Source organism: Triticum dicoccoides, chromosome 5B, assembly GCF_002162155.2.
Source record: "Triticum dicoccoides isolate Atlit2015 ecotype Zavitan chromosome 5B, WEW_v2.0, whole genome shotgun sequence".
Lineage (NCBI taxonomy): Eukaryota > Viridiplantae > Streptophyta > Magnoliopsida > Poales > Poaceae > Triticum > Triticum dicoccoides.
In genome coordinates, this window is record NC_041389.1 from 64,092,127 (window position 1) to 64,118,086 (window position 25,960).

The window sequence follows — 25,960 nt, forward strand, 5'->3', positions numbered from 1 at the left end:
TCAACCATACTCTTCGGACGGCAAAGTCCTTAATAAAGAGACGAGGCTCTGATACCAATTGAAAGGATCGATATGGTTGACTAGAGGGGGGGGTGAATAGGCAACTAACAATTTTTAGACTTTTCTTTAACAATTTAAACCTTGCAATGAAATAGGTTGTCTAGATGTGCAACTACGTGGACAACCTATATGATGCAAAGACAATAAGCACACAAGCAAGCAATGGATATAGCACAAGTAAGCTTGCAAAAGTAAAGGGATAAGATAACCAAGAGTGGAGCCGGTGGACACGAGGATGTGTTACCGAAGTTCCTTCCTTTTAAAGGGAAGTACTTCTCCGTTAGAGCGGTGTGGAGGCACAATGCTCCCCAAGAAGCCACTAGGGCCACAGTAATCTCCTCATGCCCTCACACAATGCGAGATGCCGTGATTCCACTATTGGAGCCCTTGAAGGCGGCAACCGGACCTTTACAAACAAGATTGGGGCAATCTCCACAACACTTGGAGGCTCCCAACAATACCGCGAAGCTTCACCACAATGGAGTATGGCTTCGAGGTGACCTCAACCTTCTAGGGTGCTCAACACCCAAGAGTAACAAGATCCGCTAGGGATAAGTGGGGGAATCAAATATCCTGTGGTGGAAGTGTAGATCGGGCCCTTGTCACCCAATCCCGAGCAAATCAACAAGTTTGATTGGCTAGGGAGAGAGATCGAGCGAAAATGGAGCTTGGAGCAACAATGGATCTTAGAGTGAGAAGAGGTAGTCAACTAGAGGTAGAAGACACCCCTTATATAGTCGTGGAAAAAATCCAACCGTTATCCACATGTTCAGCCCGCGACACACGGTACTACCGCTCCAGGGGCGCGGTACTACCGCGAGGCCGCGTGGTACTATCGTGGCTGACCACAGTACTACCGCGACAGCAGCACATGCCGGAACTAGCCTGACAAGGGGGCAGTACTACCGCTTGCGCGGTACTACCGCACAGACTTGTGGTACTACCGCAAGGCAGGAAAGTCACGACCTGGGAAGGGCGCGGATGAAATAAATTACATCCGTGCCTACTTCCGCTGAAGCTGAGGTGGTACAAAAATCCGACGCGGTACTACCGCTCGCGAGGCGCGGTACTACCGTTGCGGGTGCGGATGTAAAAAATTACATCCGCGCCTACTACCGTGACACTGCGGTACTAGGTAGGAGGGCCACGGTACTACGACTCCTAGGGAGCAGTACTACCGTGGGCCCCCGCGGTACTACCGCGCTGGAAGAGCGGTACTACCGTGGAGGGCGCGGATGTAAAAAATTACATCCGCCCCTACTACCGCACCGGAGCGGCACAAGGCCTAAGAGTCGCGGTACTACCGCTCCAGATGAGCGATACTACCGTGACACACAGCGGTACTACCGCTTGTACTTGCGGTACTACCGCAAGTACAACAGTAGTCGTCAGATTTCCGCACAACCAAGATAACAAAGGGAAGCTCCAAAGTGCAGGGAAAGGAGGAACAAGTGTACGTGATGATTCCACCCAAACCTTTCCGACGCGGACCCCCTCTTAATAGTACGACTCTCCTATGACTCAAATCCACCAAAGAGAAACGTAGAACAACGCCGACTTCAATAGTCTCCGAGGGGCACCGAACCGTCTCGTGCCTAGAGATGAAGAATATGAGAAACTCAAGGCACACGATTAGTCCGCAAATGCATTGTAATCAATCACCAAAACACCTGAGGGATAAATATGCCCTTACACAAGTTGTTGGAATAAAGGTACCTCTGTCACGAGAGTCTTCATTGTTATTAAAATGATTCTGTTGGTGAGTTATCCTCCCCTGGAAACTGCAATTGATATGTGGATGCAGCTCGGCAGTAGACTTCAAATCGGGAAGAAGATGCTTTTGTTGAACTAGTTTCAAGATTGGCGTCTAAAGATAAAGAAACATGCAATTCAAATGAGCCGAGGTGCGGCCAGACTTGAAGACCGGTTCAGGGGCTAATGACAGTGTCCCATCTGGGGGAGCTCTCACCATGTCGACTCCTAGCCTAGTAAGCCGGGCCGAGGACCTCCATGTCGGTTTTGTCCTGGGCCACTTTGAGAAACCCATGACAATTACTAGAAAAATGTAAAAAGACTTGACGTATACTCCAAGACGCTGGATCCGTGGAGGCCTCTCTCTCCTCGTAAGTAGCCGACTAGAATCCTGTAACCCAAGGACCCCCCCCCCCCACCTATATAAACCGAGCGGCCATGCTCTCATAGTAGAACATTTATACTTTGTACACCCTACGGCAATAATACCGGCAGAGTAGGACGTAGGGTATTATCTCCTCGAAGAGCCCAAACCTAGGTAAAACCTAGTGTCCTTGTTACCATCGCTTCTAAACGCCTAGCTAGGGATACCCTACCCCGAGATCTATCGGATTTAGCTCCGTCAGTGAGCACCTCTTTCTTTCTTGCTTTGGCAGCAACACGGGCGCCACATACACCATTGATGGGGAGGGCGGGTTGTTGTGCGGGTTGTCGTGTGGGCTACGAGGCGAGGTACGACCAGTCGACCATCTTAGCTTGTACATCTTAGAGGGGTGCGCCATGGCTTACACGAGGTATGTTCCAGGTGGCGAGGGAAAATCACGGGGATGTAGCATGCCTGCAGTGCGAAGGCATGGGGAAAGAAGGAAAATGGGCGTAGCTAGGTTTTTTTGTCAACGACATGCTTTTTATAGCCGTGGGGGGAGGGGCTTTTTCGGGCGCCACGCAAACTGCCGCCCCATGAATGTGGGAGGCAAAGCATTAAGCTTCAATTTAGTGTGAAAATCATGGATTCCGGGTATGATTTTGGATGGGTCCAGCGCTCGCATGGCGCACGTTTGGACTCCCCTAATGCACCTCATGATTTGGGGTCGGACTAAGGGATTATGAATGTCCATCTGTGGCTGACCCAGTATAGACACCCACGTCAGAGGCCTAAAAGTGCCCGAACCATGTGGTCCAGACATACATATGCGGACGAAGTAGGGTTCTCCGTTGGAGATGCCATAGATATGAGGCCGTTTCATGTTGTAGATGCCCTTATGTCTTTTTTAGATGATAGAGAAAAAAATACTAAGCTTCCTAGAAATGGTAGAAATGGGGCTCTTCGGTGCATCGTACATGATTAATACCCAAGGACATCATGTACACCAAAGTGAGAGAAATCTCACCTCTATTCTAAGGGAGCTTAGAGCTTGAAGAAATTGATCCAGTGCCAATTAGACATGTATTCAGTGCAAGATCAAATAGTCCAACTCAAATTTGAATATGGAACACCAACTTTATGGTATGATCGACCAACTCACCTTCACCAAGATAGAGGCATGCTTAAGCATTATTTCTTGATAGTCACATCCATGAATGTTTGCTTTGAACTGACAATACCGTTCTACATCATTATAATTAGAGCCTTTCTGACCTACCTTGAACTTCAAATACATCCAAGTCTCCTCCTGTACAGCAATCGCATGCCTTCTTGTTAAACCACACGACTCACCAATAATATCACAAAGGAGCTCAATCTCCTTATGTGACCCACCGATAAACACAAACAAGCTGAGAGATAAATTGAATCCTCTCTGCATTTTTGATATGATAACATCTATTGTGGCCTCCACTGCATCAGGAACGCGTGCTAAAGTGATGTCAACCGCACCACAATTACCATTAATGCGCTCTGTGAATTGACGAAAAGGTGCATTTGCTTTGCTGTACTCTACTACACCGTCGATAAGTTGCAGATCATTATCTTCTTTTTGCCCTCCTGTCTTGATCCTCATGTCAAACTCAACTAGAACATCACCGAGCATATTAATGCCCCTCTTAGGGCCTGTCATCTCAATGAGAGAACCCTGCGAAACAACTATTAATTATTTATTGCTAGTAGCTCATAGTAAAAACTAAAGAGTTATCTAAAGTGCATATTCTTATTTCGAGCCAACTGACAATGATGAATCTCAAATAAATGATGGCTTAAATTCCAAACCCACAAACAAACGTAAGTCGATTGCACATGAAACTTAATGTTCTATAAATCATCCAAAGATAATTAACCATAAACTTGCCTAATGTATGCAAGGATAACAACATATGTGTATGACATCCTCCAAACACAAGTATTTCAATGCAAAAATCCATAATGATCCTCAAAGTGGAGCCATCATCACCAACACCTCAAATTTCAGAAGAGTAAAGATATCATTTAACTTACAGCAACAAACACCCAGATGATCTTGTAGCTGAAGTCCTAAGTATTTGTTGTGTTTATATCATATATGTTAAGCACACTCTGATGTATTTGACCAAATAAAAAGAATATTAGTAATTCTATGTGGGATACACGCACACGCATGCGCCCCAGTATGGCGGCGTCCCAGTGGGATTTTGTTCATATAGAGAGAGCATATGCATGTTAGGAGCGAACAATTGCCACAACATAATTACCAGACAATGACTTTTTTTTACACATTGTGGTGAAATGATATGTGTAGCTAGAGAGTGAGTAAAAAGTGGCATCAACTCATAAAAGTACCATGAAGCAAAGTTCTACATTAGTGTATAAGTAGATAACCAAGTAAAATTTATGGCAACTGAGTGGCTAATAACCCGACGAATACAATTCTTGAAGATTTGAGATCTAGTTTCGAAGACCTCATCATGACAAAGCCAATGGAGAAAAGTCAATCGGGTTAACAGAGATAAAAGTGTTCAAAAATTTGAATCTGGAAAAATCTTCGCTGTTGTCATGTTGTTGTCTGCTTGTACGAGGGCAGGGAGTACGTCGCACATGAAGGCAATTGTGCGACACCATTCCCTGGTCTGCTCCAAAAATATTAGTAATAAAAATAGAGTCTGACTTTATATGAATACCTAACACTTGCTAAAATATCACTCATTTCACATATATTTACTTGAAATGTTTTTTCTTAGTAATTGTCAACCCACAATGTTATTCTCTTCTTGATATCATGGTTGTTAGATTTAACCACATGGAAGCAAATATTCATCCATAACACCAAAAGTAGGTAAATATTCATGTATTACGAAATAAGAAAATGCATGCTTAAACAAAATGATAAACTAATCTTGTGACATCTATTAAGTAAAACAGTAGAACAAACAGAGAACATAACTAGCATCATTTTTATTCTATGCATCAATCCACAAGAGATAAAACAGATAAGGTAGGTTAGACAATTCCACTTTCCATCCAACTTTTATGATTGAAAAACGATTGTGGTCCTATGATTGTAGTATGCCCTAAAATGTTTACATTTCAATCCATCCACTCTATGCATTTGACAAAAATGGGCCTACACTATAAAATAAATGAATTATTTAAAATAGTTGTGTATAAGTAAAGATGTGTGCACCTGTTTCACCACAATGGGATCGTCCCTGCTACGACTGACAATATAATTAAGCAACAAATCCCGAGAATCTCGCACTGCTATATATCCATATAATTGTACTAAGCTTGTGTTTGCAGAAACTTTAGCCAATTTCAGTGAGAAAAATTGCATCATGTTACATACAAAATGTATACAACACCTTAGCTGGTCAGGAAAGCAATTAGTGGGATCTGAAAACTTCATTGGCTCCAGTTGTGCTTCATTTAAAAATTATAATATTAGACAAGTACTTGAAATAATTAGTACACTTATGATTTCCACATGCATACATGCGCTAAGTTAGAATTTTGTTTGTCTATTAGAAAAATATAACAAAATAATATAACAAAATAAGTGAGGAGAATAAAGCAATGCTACATTGAAAAAGTATACCTTTTAGGAATAGGTTTACTAATCCAAGCTACAAGAACAAATGCTTCAAGTCTCATGTCATACACAACAAAATATTAAAAAGCAATAGGTTGAACTTTATAGAATTTTCCAAATCAATTAATTATCCACAAATCATGATTTTCTTATCTACCATTTATATTTTGGTATGAACGCATAAGTTTGCATAGAGCTTACTTTTTTCACGTGATTCCAAGAAAAAAGTAATTTTTATGATAATATAATCTACTACCACTATAAAAGAAAGAAAGGGGCAGATCCAAACAACCTTAGCCGTCTAATCACACAATCTAATGGTCCATAATCCCTCCATGTTTAACGCTAACAAGCCACAATCCATTGACAGCTAATCCTGCCCGCCCTTCGTCAAAAAAAAAAACTGCCCCGCACGTCCCGCAGCACGACCTTCGCCCGCTCCTCTCTTGTGCGTCGTTCCAGTCGCCCTCTCTTCCTCCACGTTTCTCTAATCGCTCGCCGCACGACCTCCACTGCAAATCCTCTACTCCTCCGTCGCTGCCCCGATCCCCCACTCTGCCGCCACTCCGATCCTCCACGTCGCCGTCGCTCCAATCACCCGCCGCCGACGCTCAACTCGGCCTCCGCCGGCGCTCTTCGATCCTCCACTTCAACGCCGGCCGCCTATATGGTTAGTCCACCAAAGCCGGCGGAAGCCGCACGCCCCCGCGCTTGCCTACCTGGGGTTGCGACGGCCGTAGCCGTCGGACGAAGCCGCGGCCGTAGCCGTCGGAGGAAGCCGCCACCACTGAGCCCTGCCGACCAGGGGTTGCGCCGGCCGCCCGTCGATATTCTGCTCGGCAGGACCCCGCACGCCCCCGACGACGGCCGGGACTGCCAGCGCAGACGCCTTACTCCCTGGGGTTGCTGGCTGCTGCCGACGCCATCTATGTGAGCCATCTTGTTCTCTCTTTTCTCTTCATCTATATTCATCAATTAAGCACAATGTTCATCCATACCAGATCCAGTACAAGATTCACTACAAACTGCATGAGCCTCTCAATTTCTTAAGGAATAGCAATAACGGCCCCTCCTCATCTCTCAAAGCCTCTTCCTGATTCTGTCCATTTCTTCATGGAATTCTAGGAGACTGTGGACCTGTGGTTATCGTATATTGGTTCAGAGATTCTTCACCTGGCAATTTCCAGTGACTAAAGGGACAGGGTTTTTTTAAGGGCTGAAGCACTTTATTCAGTCAAAATGTTCGATGGAATCACAATAAAATCTGGTCTAACTGACAACCAAACCGGTCGTCCAAAAACTAAAGTAGTAGTAGCTCTAGCTAACATATGTGCTTCAACATTCAGACTTCGATTCTCATGAGTAATTTGCACCAATGCAAAACCTGCACACTTCAAATTGATCTCCCTGTTGATGGCTTCAGATGGTCCTTTGTATATTTCCTTGACATGCTTCACAGTGGATGCACAGTCTGTTGCAATGACTAACATGCCTGGTTAGTTTCTGCAATAGCTCATCTCTTAGTTCTGTAATTTCTTGGATTTGATGGCCCTAAATGTATGTGTATTAGGATTGAAGATGCATGAGTCATCCCTGGAGAATGGAGATGAATGAAGAAGTACTGAGATAGTGAGAGATGAAATTCAAACCTGGTAAGGCAGCACAGATCATTATCTATTTTATTCATAAAATTGTACATATCCGTTTCTGGTCTTTTTTGCTTCCGATTGGTTGGAAATGGTCCTGGTCCAAGAAAGATGTCACGAAGTGGTATACCAAAACAAAGGCTAATGCTTCGATTCAGATTAATGTAGTTTAGAAGGTATTACAAATTAAGTACAAACTATTGACTTCAAACTATCCCTTATTAGCATTGAATTATCGAGTTTGTCTTTTTTAATTATTTTGTCCCTTTACATACATGGTTCCATTACCAAAATCAGGGAGGAGCTTGGTGGTGGTGGAATCAGGGAGGAGTACAACTGGTGGTGGCTTTGGACAGTGTCAGTTGTTGTTTTGACGGGTCTGCCTTCAGGTCCTGTACCGGCAATGTCCTGTGTCATCAGGAACCCCTCATCTGCCCATCGCCATAGTTGGGTTTGTTTAGCTTTTTGCATGATAATTGTTTTATTACTTATACATGGAGTATTAGGTTGTGTTTTCTGCAAAGATGCTGATATGAAAGCCTTTTTTTCTGGTACATGTGGTTCATTCCGCTTTTCTCTTAATGATTAACCGACTATTGAGGAGTTGCACATATCCTTATAAAACATAAATTTTGTATTACGTTCATGATTCAGATGCTGTTCTACCTTGTTCTATTATATGCATCGAACATTGACAAGCACCTCCACTACTTCCACCTATCCCTTCTGTTACCTTCTCCCAGTTAGGTTGATCCCCAATTCTCTATTCCGGTTATCCCCTCATTATTGTTGGGCAACTGTTAAATTAGTGGTTGTGCTTTGCTCTAAATTCTTTTAAGGTTACAGAATGCAGGTTCATTTAGTCGGCGAGGTAGATTCAGGAAACAAGTATCTGAATTTCATCCAAACATTTAGATATTGCAGTGCAATGTTGTCTTCTGAGGTACATCATCATCTAGCATAGTTCCTTTCCTTAATATCTCTGTGTGGTTCATTACTACTCCATTTTCCTACCAAAAGATCTTGTAGTCATGGTCATATTATGCTTTTCGAAGCCACCAAAAGTGGAAAGAACGGCAAGAAATTTTTGTGACCTTGAGTGCTTCCTGCCAGGGTGTTCAATCTTATTGTTGTATTTTCTATAAAACTCTCTCCCATAGGACTTGAGAAATAGACTCCCACATAACCTTCGACACCCTCTCCACTGCAATTCAGCCATGACCAATCAGTTCGCGTCCTGCATCGCTCTGCAGTAGGAGAGTCCATAAGAGAAACAAGAGGAGAAGCTACTCAGTATCCCTACAGATTTTGTAGCTCGTCTTAGAAAAGAAGATAACATTAGGGAGCAGAAAAACTGAAAGCGTATTGCGATTTTTAGGAGACTTTCTCATCGGCTACACATTTTTTGTCTTCATGTGTTGTTTGTTTTCTCTCATAAGTTAAATAGTTTATTGGTGTTATTTTTTTATTATGAAGTGGGTACGACAGAGTAGCCAAGTAGTTAATCATTTTATCTTGTCTTCGAAGAAATATATGTACTATGCTAATGGTTTATATGATGACCCAGTCCCAAACTTGTATTTAAATTCAACATGGTTTGTTACATACTATATTGTCTGAAAAGGTGTCAGACTAGCTTGAAGAATACGAGAGACAAATAATTGGCTTTGTTTTGTTAAGCTAGCTCCCTTACATGTGTAATCTTTATGTCATCTCATGCCATGAGAGTCACTGTTTGTTCAACTAGGTGATACTGTTGCCAAAATTGGCTCGACCAGCATCATGGGTCAGTGTGTCATTTAGTTTGCCAAAGTGCAGGGAGTTCGCACCTTAAAAAACATCATGTGGCACATGTACAATTTGCAACTTGAAATCAATAATACTACCAGCGTCTTCGGTTGGTGCATGATTATGATTGTTTTCTTAGTATGTTGTTGTCCTGTCAAATAACATCTTTCTCATCTCAATATTTACTTAGCTCTGTAGATGAACTGTTGTTAACAGAAGCAAAAATAGAAACTTAAATAGCTTGGTGCAAATGTGCTCGCAGAAAGAAGAATGTCAACCAGTATTTTGACACCTTATCGTCAGTCTTCTGTCTACTTGCCAATCCATTCATGTCATATACTCATTTAGGAAGGCAATTATTTACCGTAATTTCAATGTTTTGCATCTTGATTTATTTGCATAATTATCTACCATCTATTGGAAAAATTGACGGGCATGGATAGTGTGAAAGGCTCACCCTGTTCTTGGGCTCGGTTCCACCCTCCTCGATCTGAAAGTGTTCGGGTTAGTCTGTTCGATGCCCCGCAAATGTTCAACGAATTGCTTCTGAGGGGGGCGGCTGTCATTTGTCTTACAGGGATGGAATGGGCGCAGCGGTAGCGAGATACTGCAACTTTCGTTGATCCGGCGATGCTCGCATTATTTCTCTTGTTTTTCTCTTATTTTTCCTTTTGGGCGTGATTGTGTTGTTTGCCCCAGCGTGGAACTCATTCTTGTATCGGGTGGTTACTATATTAATGTAGTGGGGTCAAAGCCTATTTCGAGGAATGGTCTACAATTTTTTTTGTCTTTATCTTGGAACTTCATCTAAATGTTGGTTGCTCTTGAGAGTTTTTGTTCCAATCAGATCCTGTATCCGCTGTAACCGAAGGTGATCATGCTCACATGCCACAGATTTAGAGTAGTGTGTGGGATTTCCAGTAGAAGAGCAGCTTCACAGATGGCTCTTCTTGGCGCCGCTATCTCTTGTGTGGACGTCCTTGCCGTGCCCATGTCAATGCAAGCCGCAATGCATGAGACTAATATTATAGGCACTCCACATTGACTGGTTATTAACTGCTATGTCCTTCCGTTTATTCGTAAATAAATGGGATGTTAGCAAGTATGTTGTCTAAATTTGGCTCATGCCATACAAAAGATTATTTAGATTGTTTTCTCCAGAAAAGAGATTATTCAAATTGGTTAGGTGGAAACATATAATTAAATTATCTGGTTTATTTTTGTTTCTTTCAGGCTTCAATCTGGAAATAGATTGTTCAAAGAAGTATTCTCATTATGACCAATCTTGAAACGAATAGTATTAGTCGAGACGTGCGTTGCATGTACATGCTTACTAGTAATATACAAAAGTAAATAGAACATAACAAATTTGATCCAAGTCCTAAATTTGTTGAAAGTCAAAATTACCATAATACCAACCCTGATTATCAAATATACACCTAAACATTTTTTATATAGTATTTTTTCTCATGATACACACCCATATTATAATTGGCCATGCATCTATTATGTGATAGAATAATCGACAAGCTTATAGATGTTGCAATTTGGAGAAAACTACTCCACAACCAAATACTTGATTCCATACTGAGGTGCTCTATTAAAACAGACAACTCCTTTGAAGATACAAGCAAGCGTTTTGCGACAAATCAAGGAGTCTGAGGTTAGGCAGACATTGAAAATGATGAAAAGAGGCAAGGCAATGGGCCTTGATTGTATCCTCATTGAGGTGTCGAGAGGCCTCGGAGACATAGCGAAGTATGGCTAACTAAATTTTCAACCTTATTTTTCGGGAAAGAAAGATGCCCAAGGACGGAGGCAGAGTATATTAGTACACAGGAGGGTGTTCAAAGCTGTACTAATGACCGTGTAATTAAGCAGATGAGCCATAGAATGAAGCTATGGGAGAGAGTTATTGAACACCGCTTAAGAAGAATGACAAGATGACAAAAAAACAGTTTGGTTTCATGCCTGGAAGGTCAACCATGGAAGCTATTTTCTTGGTACAACTTATGGAGAGATAAAGGGAGCAAAAGGACCTACATATGATGTTCATTGACTTGGAGAAGACCTATAATAAGATACCATGGAATGTTATGTGGTGAGCCTTGGAGAAATACGAAGTCCCAACAAAATACATTGCCCTCATGAAGGACATGCATGACAATGTTCTGACAAGTGTTCGAACAAGTGGACGGCGACACTGATGACTTTCCCATTAAAATAGGACTGCAACAAAGGTCAGGTCTGAGCCCTCATATTTTTGCTTTGGTGATGGATGTGGCCACAAGGAGATATCCGTGGTGTACACTCTTTACGAATGATGTGGTGCTAGTCGATGATAGTCGGACGTGGGAAAGTTAGAGCTGCGGAGACAAACTTTGGAATAAAATTTTTTAGGCTTAGTAGAACTAAAACTGAGTATAGAGGGTGCGATTTTAGTACTACAAGGCACAAGGAGGAGGAAGATAGCCTTGACAGGGAGGTGGTACCTTAAAACGACACTTTTCGATATTTGGGGTCAATGCCGCAGAAGGATGGTGATATTGATAAAAATGCAAGTCATTGAATCAAATCATGATGGATGAAGTGGGGCCAAACTTCTGGTGTTCTCTGTGACAAGAGAGTGCCATAAAAGCTAAAAGGCAGATTCTATAGGACGGTGATTCGATTCGTGATGTTGTATGGAGCGAAGTGTTGGCCGGCTAAAAGAAGACATGTTCAATAGTAAGGTGTAGCGGACATGTGCATGTTGAGATGGATGTATGGCCACACAAGAAAAGATCGGGTCTCGAATGATGATATACATGATAGAGTCGGAGTAGCACCGATTGAAGAAGCTTGTCCACCATCCCCTGCGATGGTTTGGGCATATACAACACACACCTCCAGAAGCGTCAGTGCATAGCGGACGGTGAAAATGTGTTGATAATGTCAAGAGAGGTCGGGGTAGATCAAATTTGACATGAAAGGAGTCCGTGAAGAGAGATCTCAAGGACTAGAATCTCTACTATCTAAAAGAAACGTAGCGTTCCGTTTCCCCTCTTACGTTCGTCAAGCCTCTCGTACGACCCCTCGCGCACCGATTTTTTTTCCTCCCGTTCCGACCCACCTATCGTCCCACTCAATTTTCTTTCCCCCCCTACCGGTTTTCTCCCTCACGGTTTTCTCCCTCCTCTGGCTTGCATCTCACGCCGGCGACCAGCGCCACTGATGCCGATCTCCAGCCTTTGTCCGGTAACCCCTCCCGCGCGCCCTATCTCTCTTCTTCTCCCTTCTCCCTTCCCTACCTCTCTCTCACAAATCTTGCCTCAGGCCCATGGATCCCGGTGTGGAGCTCCACTGCGGCCCGATCTGACGTGGGAGCGGCTAGATCCGTGCGTCTCCGCCTCGCTCCGCGCGCCTCCATGGTCCACCGTCTTCTCGAGCGCCGGTGCCTTGCTCAGCCGCCGCCGTCCCATGCCATGGTTGCCTCCCTCCAGAACGACCTGCCATGGCCGCCTCCCTGCCTCTCCCGCAAGTGGGCCTCTGCACGACCAGATCCGTTCCTCTGCGCCTCGCTCCGCGCGCCATGATGGTCCTCCGTCTTCCCGAGCGCCCGCGCCGTGCGCAGCCGCCGCCGTCCCATGCCATGGTCGCCTTCCTCCAGAACGCCGTGCCATGGCCGCCTCCCTGCCTCTCCCGCAAGTGGGCCTCTGCGCCCCCGGCCTAGCAGATTAATGGAGGGCGCTGCCGACGTCGGGACATGCCTCGGTTCACCTGCTTCCTGATGTCCAATTATTTTTTGTTGTTGCTATATTCAACCTCATCTCTGAAAGCCTACACCTTCCTGTGCTGTTGCTATATTCACGAGTTTGACAGGAGAAGGGACTGGAGGTATACAGTAGGCAGAACAGTGGAACAAAACTCAGCTTCAATTAATCGACATGGTACCTTGCTCTCACCTTTTCTCCATATCTGTACAATACATCTATCTACTTTACCTGTCGCTCACGCCCAGAACAGATGCATCAGTTAGCCTTCAATCTTCTTGTTTTTGGGGAGATCTATGATCTTATTTGGATGGCTATGTAGGTGTTCGCAAATGGAAAGTCGTTCCTGCTGCTACAGTTCATTGGTTCAAGTCCGACACTGAGCTCACAATGGACGTTGAGTTGGTGGACACAATGGACAATAAGCCCATGAAGCTCCAGAAGTCCAGATTTGGATACGGTATTTCCCTTTCTATCTAAAATCTACCATAGAAATTTGTACTAGCTGCATATACATCAAAAGAGGTGGCACACTTGAAACTACTTCAGGAACAGTTTAGTTGTCAAAGGCAAATAACCATCTTCAGTGGTCGTTACATTAAACCTAGGACGAGATGCATCTAGAGTTCTGTTATGGCTACTACGATACAGATGTCAACGCAAAGTATTTCCTCTTTTCTATGAAAAGGTTTACATTATAAGGATAATCGAGTATAATAATATGGATGAAAATATTGCTCTCCTGCTAGGTCTTAGAAGTTAGAATCCACAAAGTTAGGTTAATTATAGTAATTATGACCCCACTTATGCCTTCTCTTTACGCATTAAGATGTGTCGCTCCTTTAAAAAAAATAAGATATTGATTCTTGTGTTTTGAAGTCTTGGATGTGACTAATTGCATGACATGCTGATATCTGGCGAGCCTGGTGTGTTGTGTTTTCTCACACCCGCCGCCGTCGCACAAGGTGATTGTTGGACGTGAGCGAGCTTCAGGAGCACTTCCTACAGGTTGTCGGCCGTTCACAAGTACTTCCTTTCAAGCCGAATGGGCTCTTTAGTAAGATGCATCATCTTTTTTGAATGGAACAAGATTGACCATATTGTTTGAAGTGAAAAAGATTCATTATGATCTACCCATTACTTGATTTGAAGTTTTCAACTGCTAGATGTAGGAGGAGGCAGTAGTGGCTGGAATCTTGGTGCTAAATGACACATACTGTCCTCACCCGATTTCTAAGAGGAAAAAACCCAAAGAACAAATACTCATTCAAACATTTTTTGATTCAGTGCTCCATGAGCATTTTATCTATCATTTGTTTTAAAATTTTGAGTTTTCAGGTCTAAAATGGTTCATCCCCTTTTGTGGTTGCAATTTTACTGATCTGGACACACCACCTTCGCAGGTCTAAAATTTTGAGTTTTCAGGTCTAAAATGTAACTGATGTAAAGATTTGTCCATCCCTTGGTTAGTCTTTTGATCTACTGGTATTTTATGAGGCTTGGCTTTTTGAAATAAAAATTTTTGCTTAGATTTTGACCTTTGTTGTATGCGTGATGGCAGACAGAATCCGACTTTTTTTCCAGCTGGTGCACTGAGGGAGGCGTTTGATGTAGCAACTGTAAGTATCGAACCTAATGAACTTCCTTTTAATTATTTTTGTGTGGTTTCACCTCTTACACGCTCTGTTAATTTCTTAGATTTATACAAGTTTGTTATTGAACAAGAACATCTCATGATGGTTGTCTTATTGTCTGTAGGCCTTTAAAAAACAATGCCATGATTGATTCATTCCCCACTGGTATATTCAAAGTTCTAGGTCTATACATCAATACATGTATATTGCTTCTAAAGATCTTGCAAATTTGGAAGTTAAAATTAGATAAAATGATATACGTTTTTAGGTTAATTCTAATGTAATGCAATTTCAACTTCCTCTGGACTCTTGAAAGTAACTATTTTGTTTGCCTGCAATATGTTCGTCCAGCAGAGGATGCTCTTCAGTGGAAAATTCTGAAACCTTATTCAGCTTTGATGTATAGCTGGCACAGTTTGTTAATAATCTCTATGAACATTTGTACAAATGGTGACAAAAAAGTTCTTTTATAACCATGGAATCATGACATGGAATGTATTATTAATGTGTATACCTTCAATGTGGATTATCGAAGACTACTTTCGTTTCATATTCATGCAAAAACTTCTCCGGGAATGTTGAAATTTTTGCTTGTACTGTCTTTTCCTGGAGTCATTGAAATATCCCCTTGCACATAAATTTGTTTTCTACTGAATTTTTGTCAAGATACTCTGGTACTAACATTTAACTATTTTGTAGGAATGAAGATCTCAAGGGAGCAAAAGGAACAAGGAGAAAGGAGCGCTCAAGAGAAGTGAACTCAAAGTCCAAGATGCAATCTTCACATAGCTCACAAATATTAACCAGTAAACACTACTTGATTCGTGATGGCATTGGACCAGACACACAACATCCAGTTCTATAATAAGTATATTCGTGATTGCATTGGACCAGACACACGGAGATGCTCGCTTGTCGTCGAGGAGTGTAGCTTGTAATCGAAGTTGGCGCTACAAAGCTTGTTCTCAAAACCGACAACCAACTTATGGCGCAGGTTATTAACTCAGATGTTATCGACCGATCCAGGTTTGGTCCTCTTGTCTAGGAGATAAAGAAGATGTTGTGAGGCATCGACGAGTTCTGAGTGGCTTGGGCCAGGAGAATAGCAAACAAAGCTGCTCAGATCTTAGCTAGGGAGGGTTGCCTTTTAAATTTATGCAAAACTTGGTTTAGTGTTTCTCCTGATTGTATTCAAGATGTTGTACTGGCGGATAATGCCATGAACTAAATAATAACAAGGCATCAATTTCCTCTAAAAAAGTATGTTATCTTATAGCAGGTGCATCGTATCAAAGATACATATTTCATGCAATTAATGTTGAATCACTAGAATACTTATGTTCCCGTTGCAACGCACGGGCAATTTCCTAGTAACACCAAAGAACTAGCTAGACAGGGGTGCATGAAAGTGGTTTCGAGATATTATGGGTTTCGGATCTAGCCTACCCCAAATTGTTTGAGACTAAAGGCTTTGTGGTTGTTGTATTAAAACATGATATGGACATCGTTAAATCAATCATATGACAACTATTTATAGAGAAACAAGACTATTGTCCAGATCCTAACCATGCATTATCTATCACCAAACTTCTATCCAGAAATTTTAGATAAAAAAAACTACATGTTGGTCGTCCTTTTGCTAAACAATTTCTCTAGAGCAATCAAAATATACATTGCATATTTCAAAACAAAACAACATGCATTCGGCCTCAAGCTTTTAATAGATTTGCATCACTTACTCTCATCACGCTTTGTAACATGACCTATGCTTTGGAGAATAGAGTTTTTGTATATAGACCCATCGCGATGGCTGCTATTAGGATAGATGTCGGCCGACCTCACAATTTCTGCTCCGTCTTTCCATTTGATAAAGGCAAATTGCTCACCGAGGGTATTATTGGAGGTGCAGCAGGAAAAAGCATTGCCCCAAGGGAGGTGGCTGGGCCGATTCGTTTGGCTATGTGCTGCAATGTATCTGGCCATCAAGAAGGATTCATGAGCAGATCTGTCACGAAAGAGCAAAGTTAGAATCCGACTCAAATAATATACACAAGCAGGATAGAAATCCAAATATAGTCACCGGTTTTTACTCTAGCGCAATAGAAATTGTTAATTCCTCGCTACTAACAAATATCAATTCCAATTTTCCCCGGGCTGTGGGGTGGAGCCGTGGAGGATAATGCAACCAGCAATAAGATTTGACCCAATAAGATTTCAAACGCCCAAATTTCAACGTTGATCGCAATACAGAGCCAAAAATCAGTACAATGCAAAAACGCACCTGGAAACACGATCCAGATTCCGCCATGAGTGGAGCATCTCCTTGCGCAAGTTCAGGGGGCCCCCGGCCGACGCGGAACAGAGGAGAGGAGAGAGAATCGGGGGAGGGGGGCGGGGGCGCCACTTTGGATGAACAGACGGCGCGGTTGAGTCAGGGGCGGAGGCAGTAGGGGCCGAGCAGGGCCAGTTCGACGGGGACTAATGTAGTTTTTTTTACACACACACATGTAAGGGTTTTTCTTTTGAGCAACAGTTATTCATACTCCCTCCGTCTCAAAATAAATGTTTCAAGCTTAGTACAACTTTGTACTAGAGTTAGTACAAAGTTAAGACATTTATTTTAGGACGAAGGGAGTATTAAGTACCGGTCCATTAGCGACAATTAGAGAGACGGGGACTAAAACACCATCAGATGGAGGAACGAATGGCTGAAGCCCACTTAGAGCATCTACAACTGCCCTGATATCTCCAATGTTGTTCATCCTATGCATGGAGCCGATTCACAGATTGTTCCGGAAGGCTACAATGGCAGGCCTTCTCACGCCCCTAGCACGATCAGGGTTGCAACAGAGGTTCTCAATGTTTGCGGACGACGTCACAATCTTCATCAAGCCCGAGCAACAAGACTTGGCTGCAAGCGAGGCCATCTTGCGCATCTTTGGGCAGGCCTCTGGGCTGCATGTTAATATGGCCAAGAGTGCGGCACTCCCTATCCGCTGCTCCGAGAAAGAATTGACTCGAGTCTGCGATGCTCTTGGCTGTGCAGCGTCCGCATTCACGTGCAAATACCTGGGCCTCCCACTGTCCCTCAGGAAGCTCACAGTGGCGCAACTACGGGGCCTCATTGACCAATTGGCCGCACGCCTCCCACATTGGAAGGCGGCGACCCTTCCGAAGAGCAGCCGAGCGCTGCTGGTGCACTCGGTCCTCTGTGCGATCCCGATTCACTCTATGTTGGCGCTAGAACTGCCACCGAAGATCATCTCCGCCATGATCAAGATCTGTCGTGGGTTCCTTTGGGCTGGAAAGGCTGACGCAGGAGGAGGCTGTTGCCAGGTGGCTTGGGATCGGGTATGTGCACCCAAGTGGGCCGGCGGACTCAGCATCCCGGACCTGAAGTGGACGAATGTGGCCCTGCAAGCCAAGTGGTTATGGTTGCAAAGGGTGGACCGGGACAGGCCATGGTCGGAGTTCGCGCTTTCCGTTCCGAAAGAGTCCAGGCAGCTCTACCAAGTGGCGGCGAGAGCCAGCGTTGGGGATGGCCGAAGCACGTTATTCTGGGAGGATCGTTGGCTCGATGGGTACCGTGTACAAGAGCTAGCACCGCGGGCATACGACATGGTAGCGCAACGGACGAGGAGGTCAAGATCCGTGTTCGAAGCCATAGTGGAGGGCAGATGGGCTACAGACATCGGACCCGCTATCGATGCGGACGGCCTGGTAGAATACATGAGCATCTGGCCCGTGGTGGCGGTGATGCAGCTGCACGAAGGGACGACAGACTCTATCACATGGTCATGGGAGAAAGATGGCACGTTCTCGGCCAGATCGGCGTGTGTGGCCAAGTTTGCAGGTCGGCAGGTATCGCCTACAGTGGCATTTACATGGAGTTTGAGAACACCGCTGCGTTGTAGATTCTTCGCTTGGCTTGCGATCATGGACAGGTGTTGGACCTCCAACAGACTGGCCAGACGAGGGTTGCCGCACCAGGCTGCTTGCCCTCTCTGCGACCAGCATGACGAAACAATCGGCCATCTACTTGTCGAGTGTGTGCTGACGCGGCAGGTTTGGATACATGTGTTCACTACAATGGGTATCCCGCATGCCACACCGACTCCGGGCAAGGCGTTGCAGGATTGTGCACCAGACTTGGCGCCAGTGGGTGGCACTCGAAGACTATCCGCGACATCTGCCTACTTACCATGTGGGAGATGTGGAAGCACAGGAATGCTATCATCTTTGATGGGGCATCCGTCTGTCTCGGGCGTCTTCTGGACCGGATTAGGAGTGAAGGCGAGGTATGGAGGCAAGCGGGCATACTACGACGGGAGTTGGCCGTGGCATTCATGGCGGCGCCGGAGCGGGCAGCTAGCAAGTAGTCGGATTAGCACATAGGCGGACAAACGCGGAACGCATTGTAATCAAGCGTTGTAACATATAATCGTGGAGGACTCTTCCCCTTTTTTCTTCTTTAATATATGATAAACACACTCGTGCATATTAGAGAAAAAAACATCTATATATGGCCGCTTCAAACTGACCTCAAACACCCGAGCGGCCCGTCTGGTCACTGATCGGTCAGGAAAATCTGACCCAGACGGACGCCTCAAACGGGTCTCAAACGTCCGGTCTGACCAGCACCACTCATATCCAGCCACATCGGACTGACGGTGGGATCCCATGCGGAAACGTCCGGAAACCCGACGGTCCGAAACTTTCCTCGTTCGTCGAACCGATGTCGCCGCGTGGCGCCGCTCCGGCGGGCCGCATAGTCCCTAGCTTGGCTATTAAGTCGACCGGCAGCACCAAAACCCTACCATCCATATTTTCCTCTGCCTGTCTGCCGTCGCCACCATTTTCCACTTCCCCCGTCTGCCTAGTAGCCATGCCCCCACGCCGCCGGGTGAGGAGCCACCCATTTTTAACGCTGGAGCGTCGGCTCGAGCTCCCTGAGCAGATCCGGGCAAGGCGCGAAGCCCGGATAGCCACGGGGCTACCTCCGGATGCAGTAGATCTGGAGGAGGAGGAGGAGGAGGAGGTTGAGGAGGAGGATATGGGGACGCTGACGACATGGATCTGCAGGCGGAGGAACAGGCCATCATCGATTTCCTTCGCTTGGAGTCAGCTGCGGAGGCCAGGCGCCGTTGCCGATAGGAGATGGAGGCCGCGGAGGAGGCGGAGATGCTTGCCTATATGGATGAGGCCGAGCAGGAGGAGCATGAGTCGGAGCCCTCCTACCCGCCCGTCCAGTCGGCGCCCGGCACCGTTGATACATCCATTTTGCATCATGCTTTTATATCAATATTGATTGCATTATGGGCTGTTATTACACATTATATATCAATACTTATGGCTATTCTCTCTTATTTTATAAGGTTTACCATGAAGAGGGGGAATGCCGACAGCTAGAATTCTGGCTGGAAAAGGAGCAAACATTGGAAACCTATTCTGCACTGCTCTAAAAGACCTGAAACTCCATGAAACTTATTTTTGGAATTAATAAAAATTATTGAGCGGAAGAAATACCTCATGGGGGCCACACCCTGGCCAGGAGGGTGGGGGCGCGCCCCTGTCTCCTGGGCCCCCTGGTGGCCCTCCGGTGTCCATCTTCTGCTATATGAAGGCTTTTACCCTGGAAAAAATCGTGGGCAAGCTTACGGGACGAAACTCCGCCGCCACGAGGCGGAACCAATCTAGAGCTCCAGCGGAGCTGTTCTGCCCGGGACACTTCCCTCTGGGAGGGGGAAATCATCACCATCGTCATCACCAACGATCCTCCCATCGGGAGAGGGTCAATCTCCATCAACATCTTCACCAGCACCATCTCCTCTCAAACCCTAGTTCATCTCTTGTATCCAATCTTGTATCCAAAACCACAAATTGGAACATGTGGGTTGCTAGTAGTGTTGATTACTCCTTGTAGTTGATCCTTATTGGTTTACTTGGTGGAAGATTATATGTTCAGATCCTTAATGCATATTATTACACCTTTGATTATGAAAATGAATATGCTTTGTGAGTAGTTACGTTTGTTCTTGGGGACATGGCACTACTAGGAAAACGGCTATAGATAAAATGGACACTAATGGCGCACCACATGTGTGGTGCACCATTACTATATAGCAATGGCGCATCACATATAGGTGCACCATTAAACTTCAAATACTAATGGTGCACCACATACACGATGGCCATTAGTAAAAATTGTTTTTTTTACAAAACTAGTAATGGCGCACCAGGGGATAGTGCGCCATTACTAGTTTAACTAGTAATGGCGCACCACACACTCAGTGCGCCACTACTAACATATTTTTTTTTCAAAATTAGTACAAAGTTAGTAATGGCGCAGCGTGGACGTGGTGCGCCATTACTAGTTAAAACTAGTAATGGCGCACCACACCCACGGTGCGCCATTACCCAAAATTCCCCCGAATGCACCTCCCCCCGGACCGCCTTTTCAGTTAAAAAAAAGAAAATGATGGAAATGTCAAAAAAAATAAAAGAAAATCAGTTGCCCATGTGATATGTGGTCTAGTTGTTGGGAAAATTTACAAATATGAATTTCGACTTTATTTGCAAAATCTCTCTGAAATTTGTAAAATGGGCATAACTTTTGCATACAAACTCGGATTAAAAAAATTATATGAAAAATCATCTACTCGAAAAGTTACATCCAAATTTAACTGGGGGAACCCCGTTAAACATTTTCAAAATCCTCAAAAACCTAACCAAAAAAAGTTACGGAGCTTTTAAGATCTAGAGGCAAAAAAATTCAAAAAAAATTCAAACTTACTAGTGGCGCACCGTTTGCTAGGTGCACCACTAGTAACAGAAAAAAAATTAGTTTTGAATTTCTTTTCGGGAATATTTTTTCAAAATATGATACGTAATATGAACAAAAGTTTGAAATAATTTTTCAAAATTTCATCACACTCATGAACATAAACAAAGTCCTAAACATCAACAAGGTTTAATAGGATTGATATGCTAGATATATCAAGAAGTGCCTGTGAAGTGAGCTGGTACTGGGGTTGGATACAACTCTGAAGTTAAGCATGCTTGGGCTGGAGCAGTGTGAGGATGGGTGACCTTTTGGGAAGTTTGACCACAGAGTGTGATTTGACCTGAGATTAAGCATATTGACCCGAGATTAAGCCATAGTGACCAGAGATTAAGAAAAAAATATTTTAAAAAAATTGTTACTAATGGCGCACTTCTATGTGGTGCGCCATTACTAAGTAAGATAGTAATGGCGCACCTCTAGGCATACTAATGGCACACTACATGTGCGCCATTAGTATCTGGTGTACTAATGGCGCACCAGTGGTGCGCCATTAGTAAAAAATACTAGTGGCGCACCTGTAGTGTGCCATTAGTAGGCAAAACTGGTGCGCCATTAGTAGGCCTTTTCCTAGTAGTGTGGGTGAAGTTTTGCTATTAGTAGTCATGTAAATTTGGTATTCGTTCGATATTTTGATGAGATGTATGTTGTCTTTCCTCTAGTGGTGTTATGTGAACGTCGACTACATGACACTTCACCATTATTTGGGCCTAGAGGAATGCATTGGGAAGTAATAAGTAGATGATGGGTTGCTAGAGTGATAGAAGATTAAACCCTAGTTTATGCGTTGCTTCGTGAGGGGCTGATTTGGATCCATATGTTTAATGCTGTGGTTAGGTTTACCTTAATACTTTTGTTGTAGTTGCGGCTGCTTGCAATAGGGGTTAATCATAAGTGGGATGCTTGTCCAAGTAAGGGCAGTACCCAAGCACCGATCCACCCACATATCAAATTATCAAAGTACCGAACGCGAATCATAAGAGCGTGATGAAACTAGCTTGATGATAATTTCCATGTGTCCTCGGGAGCGCTTTTTTCATTATAAGAAATTGTCCAGGCTTGTCCTTTGCTACAAAAAGGATTGGGCCACCTTGCTACACTTTATTTACTTTCATTGCTTGTTACTCGTTACAATTTATCTTATCATAAAACTATCTATTACCTACAATTTCAGTGCTTGCAGAGAAAACCTTACTGAAAACCGCTTATCATTTCCTTCTGCTCCTCGTTGGGTTCGACACTCTTACTTATCGAAAGGACTATGATAGATCCCCTACACTTATGGGTCATCAAGACTCTTTTCTGGTGCCGTTGCCGGGGAGTGTAGCGCTTTTGGTGAGTGGAACTTGGTAAGGAAACATTTATATAGTGTGCTGAAATTTTCTATTACTTGTCAGTATGGAAACTAATCCTTTGAGGGGCTTGTTTGGGGGCATCTTCGCCCCGACCAGTAGAGCAAAGAGTTGCTCCTCAACCTACTGAAGCTACTGAAAATGTTCACTTTGAAATTCCTTCGGGTATGATAGAGAAACTGCTAGCTAATCCATTTGCGGGAGATGGAACATTGCATCCCGATTTACACCTTATCTTTGTGGATGAAGTTTGTGGATTATTTAAGCTTGCAGGTATTCCCGATGATGTTGTCAAAAGGAAGGTCTTCCCTTTATCTTTCAAGGGAGATGCATTGACATGGTATAGCCTATGTAATGATACAGGATCTTGGAATTATTAACGACTGAAGTTGGAATTTCACCAGAAGTTCTATCCTATGCATCTTGTTCATCGTGATCGTAATTACATATATAATTTCTGACCTCGCGAAGGAGAAAGCATCGCTCAAGCTAGGGGAGGCTTAAGTCAATGTTATATTCATGCCCCAATCATGAGCTCTCAAGAGAAATGATTATTCAAAAATTTTATGCTCGGCTTTCTCTCAATGATCGCACCATGCTCGATACTTCCTATGCTGGCTCTTATATGCTGAAGACTATTGAATTCAAATGGGACTTATTGGAAAGAATTAAACGCAACTCTGAAGATTGGGGTTCCGACGATGGTAAGGAGTCAGGTATGACACCTAAATTTGATTGTGTTAAATCTTTTATGGATACCGATGCCTTTCATGGATTTAGCGCTAAATATGGACTTGACTCTGAGATAGTAGCTTCTTTCTGTGAATCTTTTGCTACTCACATTGACCTCCCTAAGGAGAAGTGATTTAAATATAATCCTCCCATTGAAGTAAAAGTAGTTGCACCTATTACAGTTGAAGAAAAGACTATCACTTATAATGATCCTATTGTTCCTACTACTTATGTTAAGAAACCACCTTTTCCTGTTAGGATAAAGGATCATGCTAAACTTTGAATTTTGTTCGTAAGAGTAATACTAGAACTTATACACCTCCTGAGAAAATTAAAGTTGAACCTAGTATTGCTATGGTTAAAGATCTCTTGGATGATAATTTCGATGGGCATGCTATTTATTTCTGTGATGGACCCGTTGTAGGCATGCCTGTTATTTCTGTTAAAATAGGAGATCATTGTTATCATAGCTTATGTGATATGGGTGCTAGTGCTAGTGCAATACCCTATGATTTATATAAAGAAATTATGCATGACATTGCACCCGTTGAATTGGAAGGTATTGATGTTACTATCAAGCTTGCTAATAGAGATACTATTAAACCTTTTGGGATTGTTAGAGATGTTGAAGTCTTGTGTGGGAAGGTCAAATACCCTGCTGATTTTCTTGTTCTTGGTTCTCCACAAGATGACTTTTGTCCCATTATATTTGGTAGACCCTTCTTGAACACTGTTAAAGCTAAGATTGATTGTGAAAAGGATGTCGTTACGATTGGCTTGGATGATATGACTCATGAGGTTAATTTTGCTAAATTTCATAGACAACCCCGTGATAAAGAATTACCCAGTAAAGATGAAATAATTGGTCTTGCTTCTATTGCCGTGCCTCCTACTGATCCGTTAGAACAATATTTGCTAGACCATGAAAATGATATGTTTATGAAAGAAAGAAGGGAAATAGATGAAGTGTTCCTTAAACAGGAACCTATTCTGAAACATAACCTTCCCGTCGAAATTCTAGGGGATCCCCCTCCACCCAAGGGTGATCCCGTGTTTGAACTCAAACCATTACCTAATAATCTTAAATATGCTTATCTTGATGAAAAAAAATATATCCTGTTATTATTAGTGCTAACCTTTCAGAACAAGAAGAAGAAAGATTATTGAAAACTCTGAAGAAGCACCATGCTGCTATTGGATATACTCTGGATGATCTTAAGGGCATTAGTCCTACTCTATGCCAACACAAAATTAAAGTGGAAAAAGATGCCAAACCAGTCAGAGATCCTCAACGAAGATTAAATCCTAAGATGAAAAAAGTGGTAAGAAATGAGATACTAAAGCTCCTCGACGCAGGTATATTTTATCCCGTTGCTGATAGTGAATGGGCAAGCCCTGTCCATTGTGTCCCTAAAAAGGGAGGTATTACTGTTGTTCCTAATGATAAAGATGAATTGATTCCGCAAAGAATTATTACAGGTTATAGGATGGTAATTGATTTCCGTAAATTAAATAAAGCTACTAAGAAAGATCATTACCCTTTACCTTTTATTGATCAAATGCTAGAAAGACTATCCAAACATACACATTTCTTCTTTCTAGATGGTTATTCTGGTTTCTCTCAAATACCTATGTCAGCGGAAGATCAATCAAAAACTACTTTTACTTGCCCTTTCGGTACTTTTGCTTATAGACGTATGCCTTTTGGTTTATGTAATGCACCTGCTACCTTTCAAAGATGTATGATGGCTATATTCTCTGACTTTTGTGAAAAGATTTATGAGGTATTCATGGATGACTTCTCCGTTTATGGATCCTCTTTTGATGATTGCTTGAGCAACCTTGATCGAGTTTTGCAGAGATGCGAAGACACTAGTCTCGTCTTGAATTGGGAAAAGTGCCACTTTATGGTTAATAAAGGCATTGTCTTGGGGCACAAAATCTCCGAGAGAGGTATTGAAGTTGATAAAGCTAAAGTTGATGCTATTGAAAAGATGCCATGTCCCAAGGACATAAAAGGTATAAGAAGTTTCCTTGGTCATGCCGGTTTTTATAGGAGGTTTATTAAGGACTTTTCTAAAATCTCTAGGCCTCTGACTAATTTATTGAAAAAAGATATTCCTTTTGTCTTTGATGATGATTGTGTAGAAGCATTTGAAATACTTAAGAAAGCTTTGATCACTGCACCTATTGTTCAGCCACCTGATTGGAATTTACTTTTTGAAATTATGTGTGATGCTAGTGATTATGCTGTAGGTGCTGTTCTAGGGCAAAGAGTTGATAAGAAATTGAATATTATCCAGTATGCTAGTAAGACTCTTGATGCTGCCAAGAGAAATTATGCTACTACTGAAAAAGAATTCTTAGCAGTTGTGTTTGCATGTGATAAGTTTAGACCTTATATT

At 43.2% G+C, this 25,960-nt stretch overlaps 2 protein-coding genes and 1 long non-coding RNA gene across 6 annotated transcripts; 2 read left to right on the top strand and 1 right to left on the bottom strand.

The window, feature by feature from the left end:
* Positions 1–3,314: 3,314 nt before the first annotated feature.
* Positions 3,315–17,011, bottom strand: LOC119307384. Its single transcript, XM_037583458.1, has 4 exons — positions 16,912–17,011; positions 16,370–16,635; positions 5,406–5,641; positions 3,315–3,884 (listed from the first exon to the last, which is right to left on the bottom strand). Exons 1-4 carry the CDS (start codon positions 16,947–16,949, stop codon positions 3,315–3,317), a joined length of 1,110 nt encoding a protein of 369 aa, XP_037439355.1. The 5' UTR covers positions 16,950–17,011.
* LOC119307387 lies at positions 7,025–8,148 on the top strand. Its single transcript, XR_005149289.1, has 3 exons — positions 7,025–7,462; positions 7,568–7,632; positions 7,754–8,148. It is a non-coding gene; the product is annotated as an uncharacterized LOC119307387 (long non-coding RNA).
* LOC119307385 lies at positions 12,833–15,806 on the top strand. 4 transcript variants are annotated; one of them, XM_037583461.1, is made up of 3 exons: positions 12,833–13,173; positions 13,319–13,456; positions 14,422–14,745. In XM_037583461.1, the coding sequence occupies exons 1-3, from the start codon at positions 12,990–12,992 to the stop codon at positions 14,436–14,438; spliced, it is 339 nt and encodes a 112-aa protein (XP_037439358.1). In that variant the 5' UTR covers positions 12,833–12,989; the 3' UTR covers positions 14,439–14,745. The 4 variants fall into 4 exon arrangements, 3 of the variants coding, with proteins under 3 accessions (XP_037439358.1, XP_037439357.1, XP_037439356.1); XM_037583460.1 differs by lacking the exon at positions 14,422–14,745 and adding an exon at positions 13,876–14,236; XM_037583459.1 differs by lacking the exon at positions 14,422–14,745 and adding an exon at positions 13,907–14,236.
* Positions 17,012–25,960: the final 8,949 nt, after the last annotated feature.

Bases quoted from the DNA above. Each gene is read 5' to 3' on its own strand.
- LOC119307384 (XM_037583458.1), bottom strand. From the start codon at position 16,949: ATGCTCCACTCATGGCGGAATCTGGATCGTGTTTCCAG. The intron at 16,636-16,911 runs GTGCGTTTTTGC...CTTTCGTGACAG, and splicing joins AATCTGGATCGTGTTTCCAG to ATCTGCTCATGAATCCTTCT. The intron at 5,642-16,369 runs GTAAGTGATGCA...TTTTAAATGAAG, and splicing joins TGTTACAAAGCGTGATGAGA to CACAACTGGAGCCAATGAAG.
- LOC119307385 (XM_037583459.1), top strand. From the start codon at position 12,990: ATGCCTCGGTTCACCTGCTTCCTGATGTCCAATTATTTTTTGTTGTTG. The intron at 13,174-13,318 runs GTACCTTGCTCT...ATGGCTATGTAG, and splicing joins AGCTTCAATTAATCGACATG to GTGTTCGCAAATGGAAAGTC. The intron at 13,457-13,906 runs GTATTTCCCTTT...CATGACATGCTG, and splicing joins GAAGTCCAGATTTGGATACG to ATATCTGGCGAGCCTGGTGT.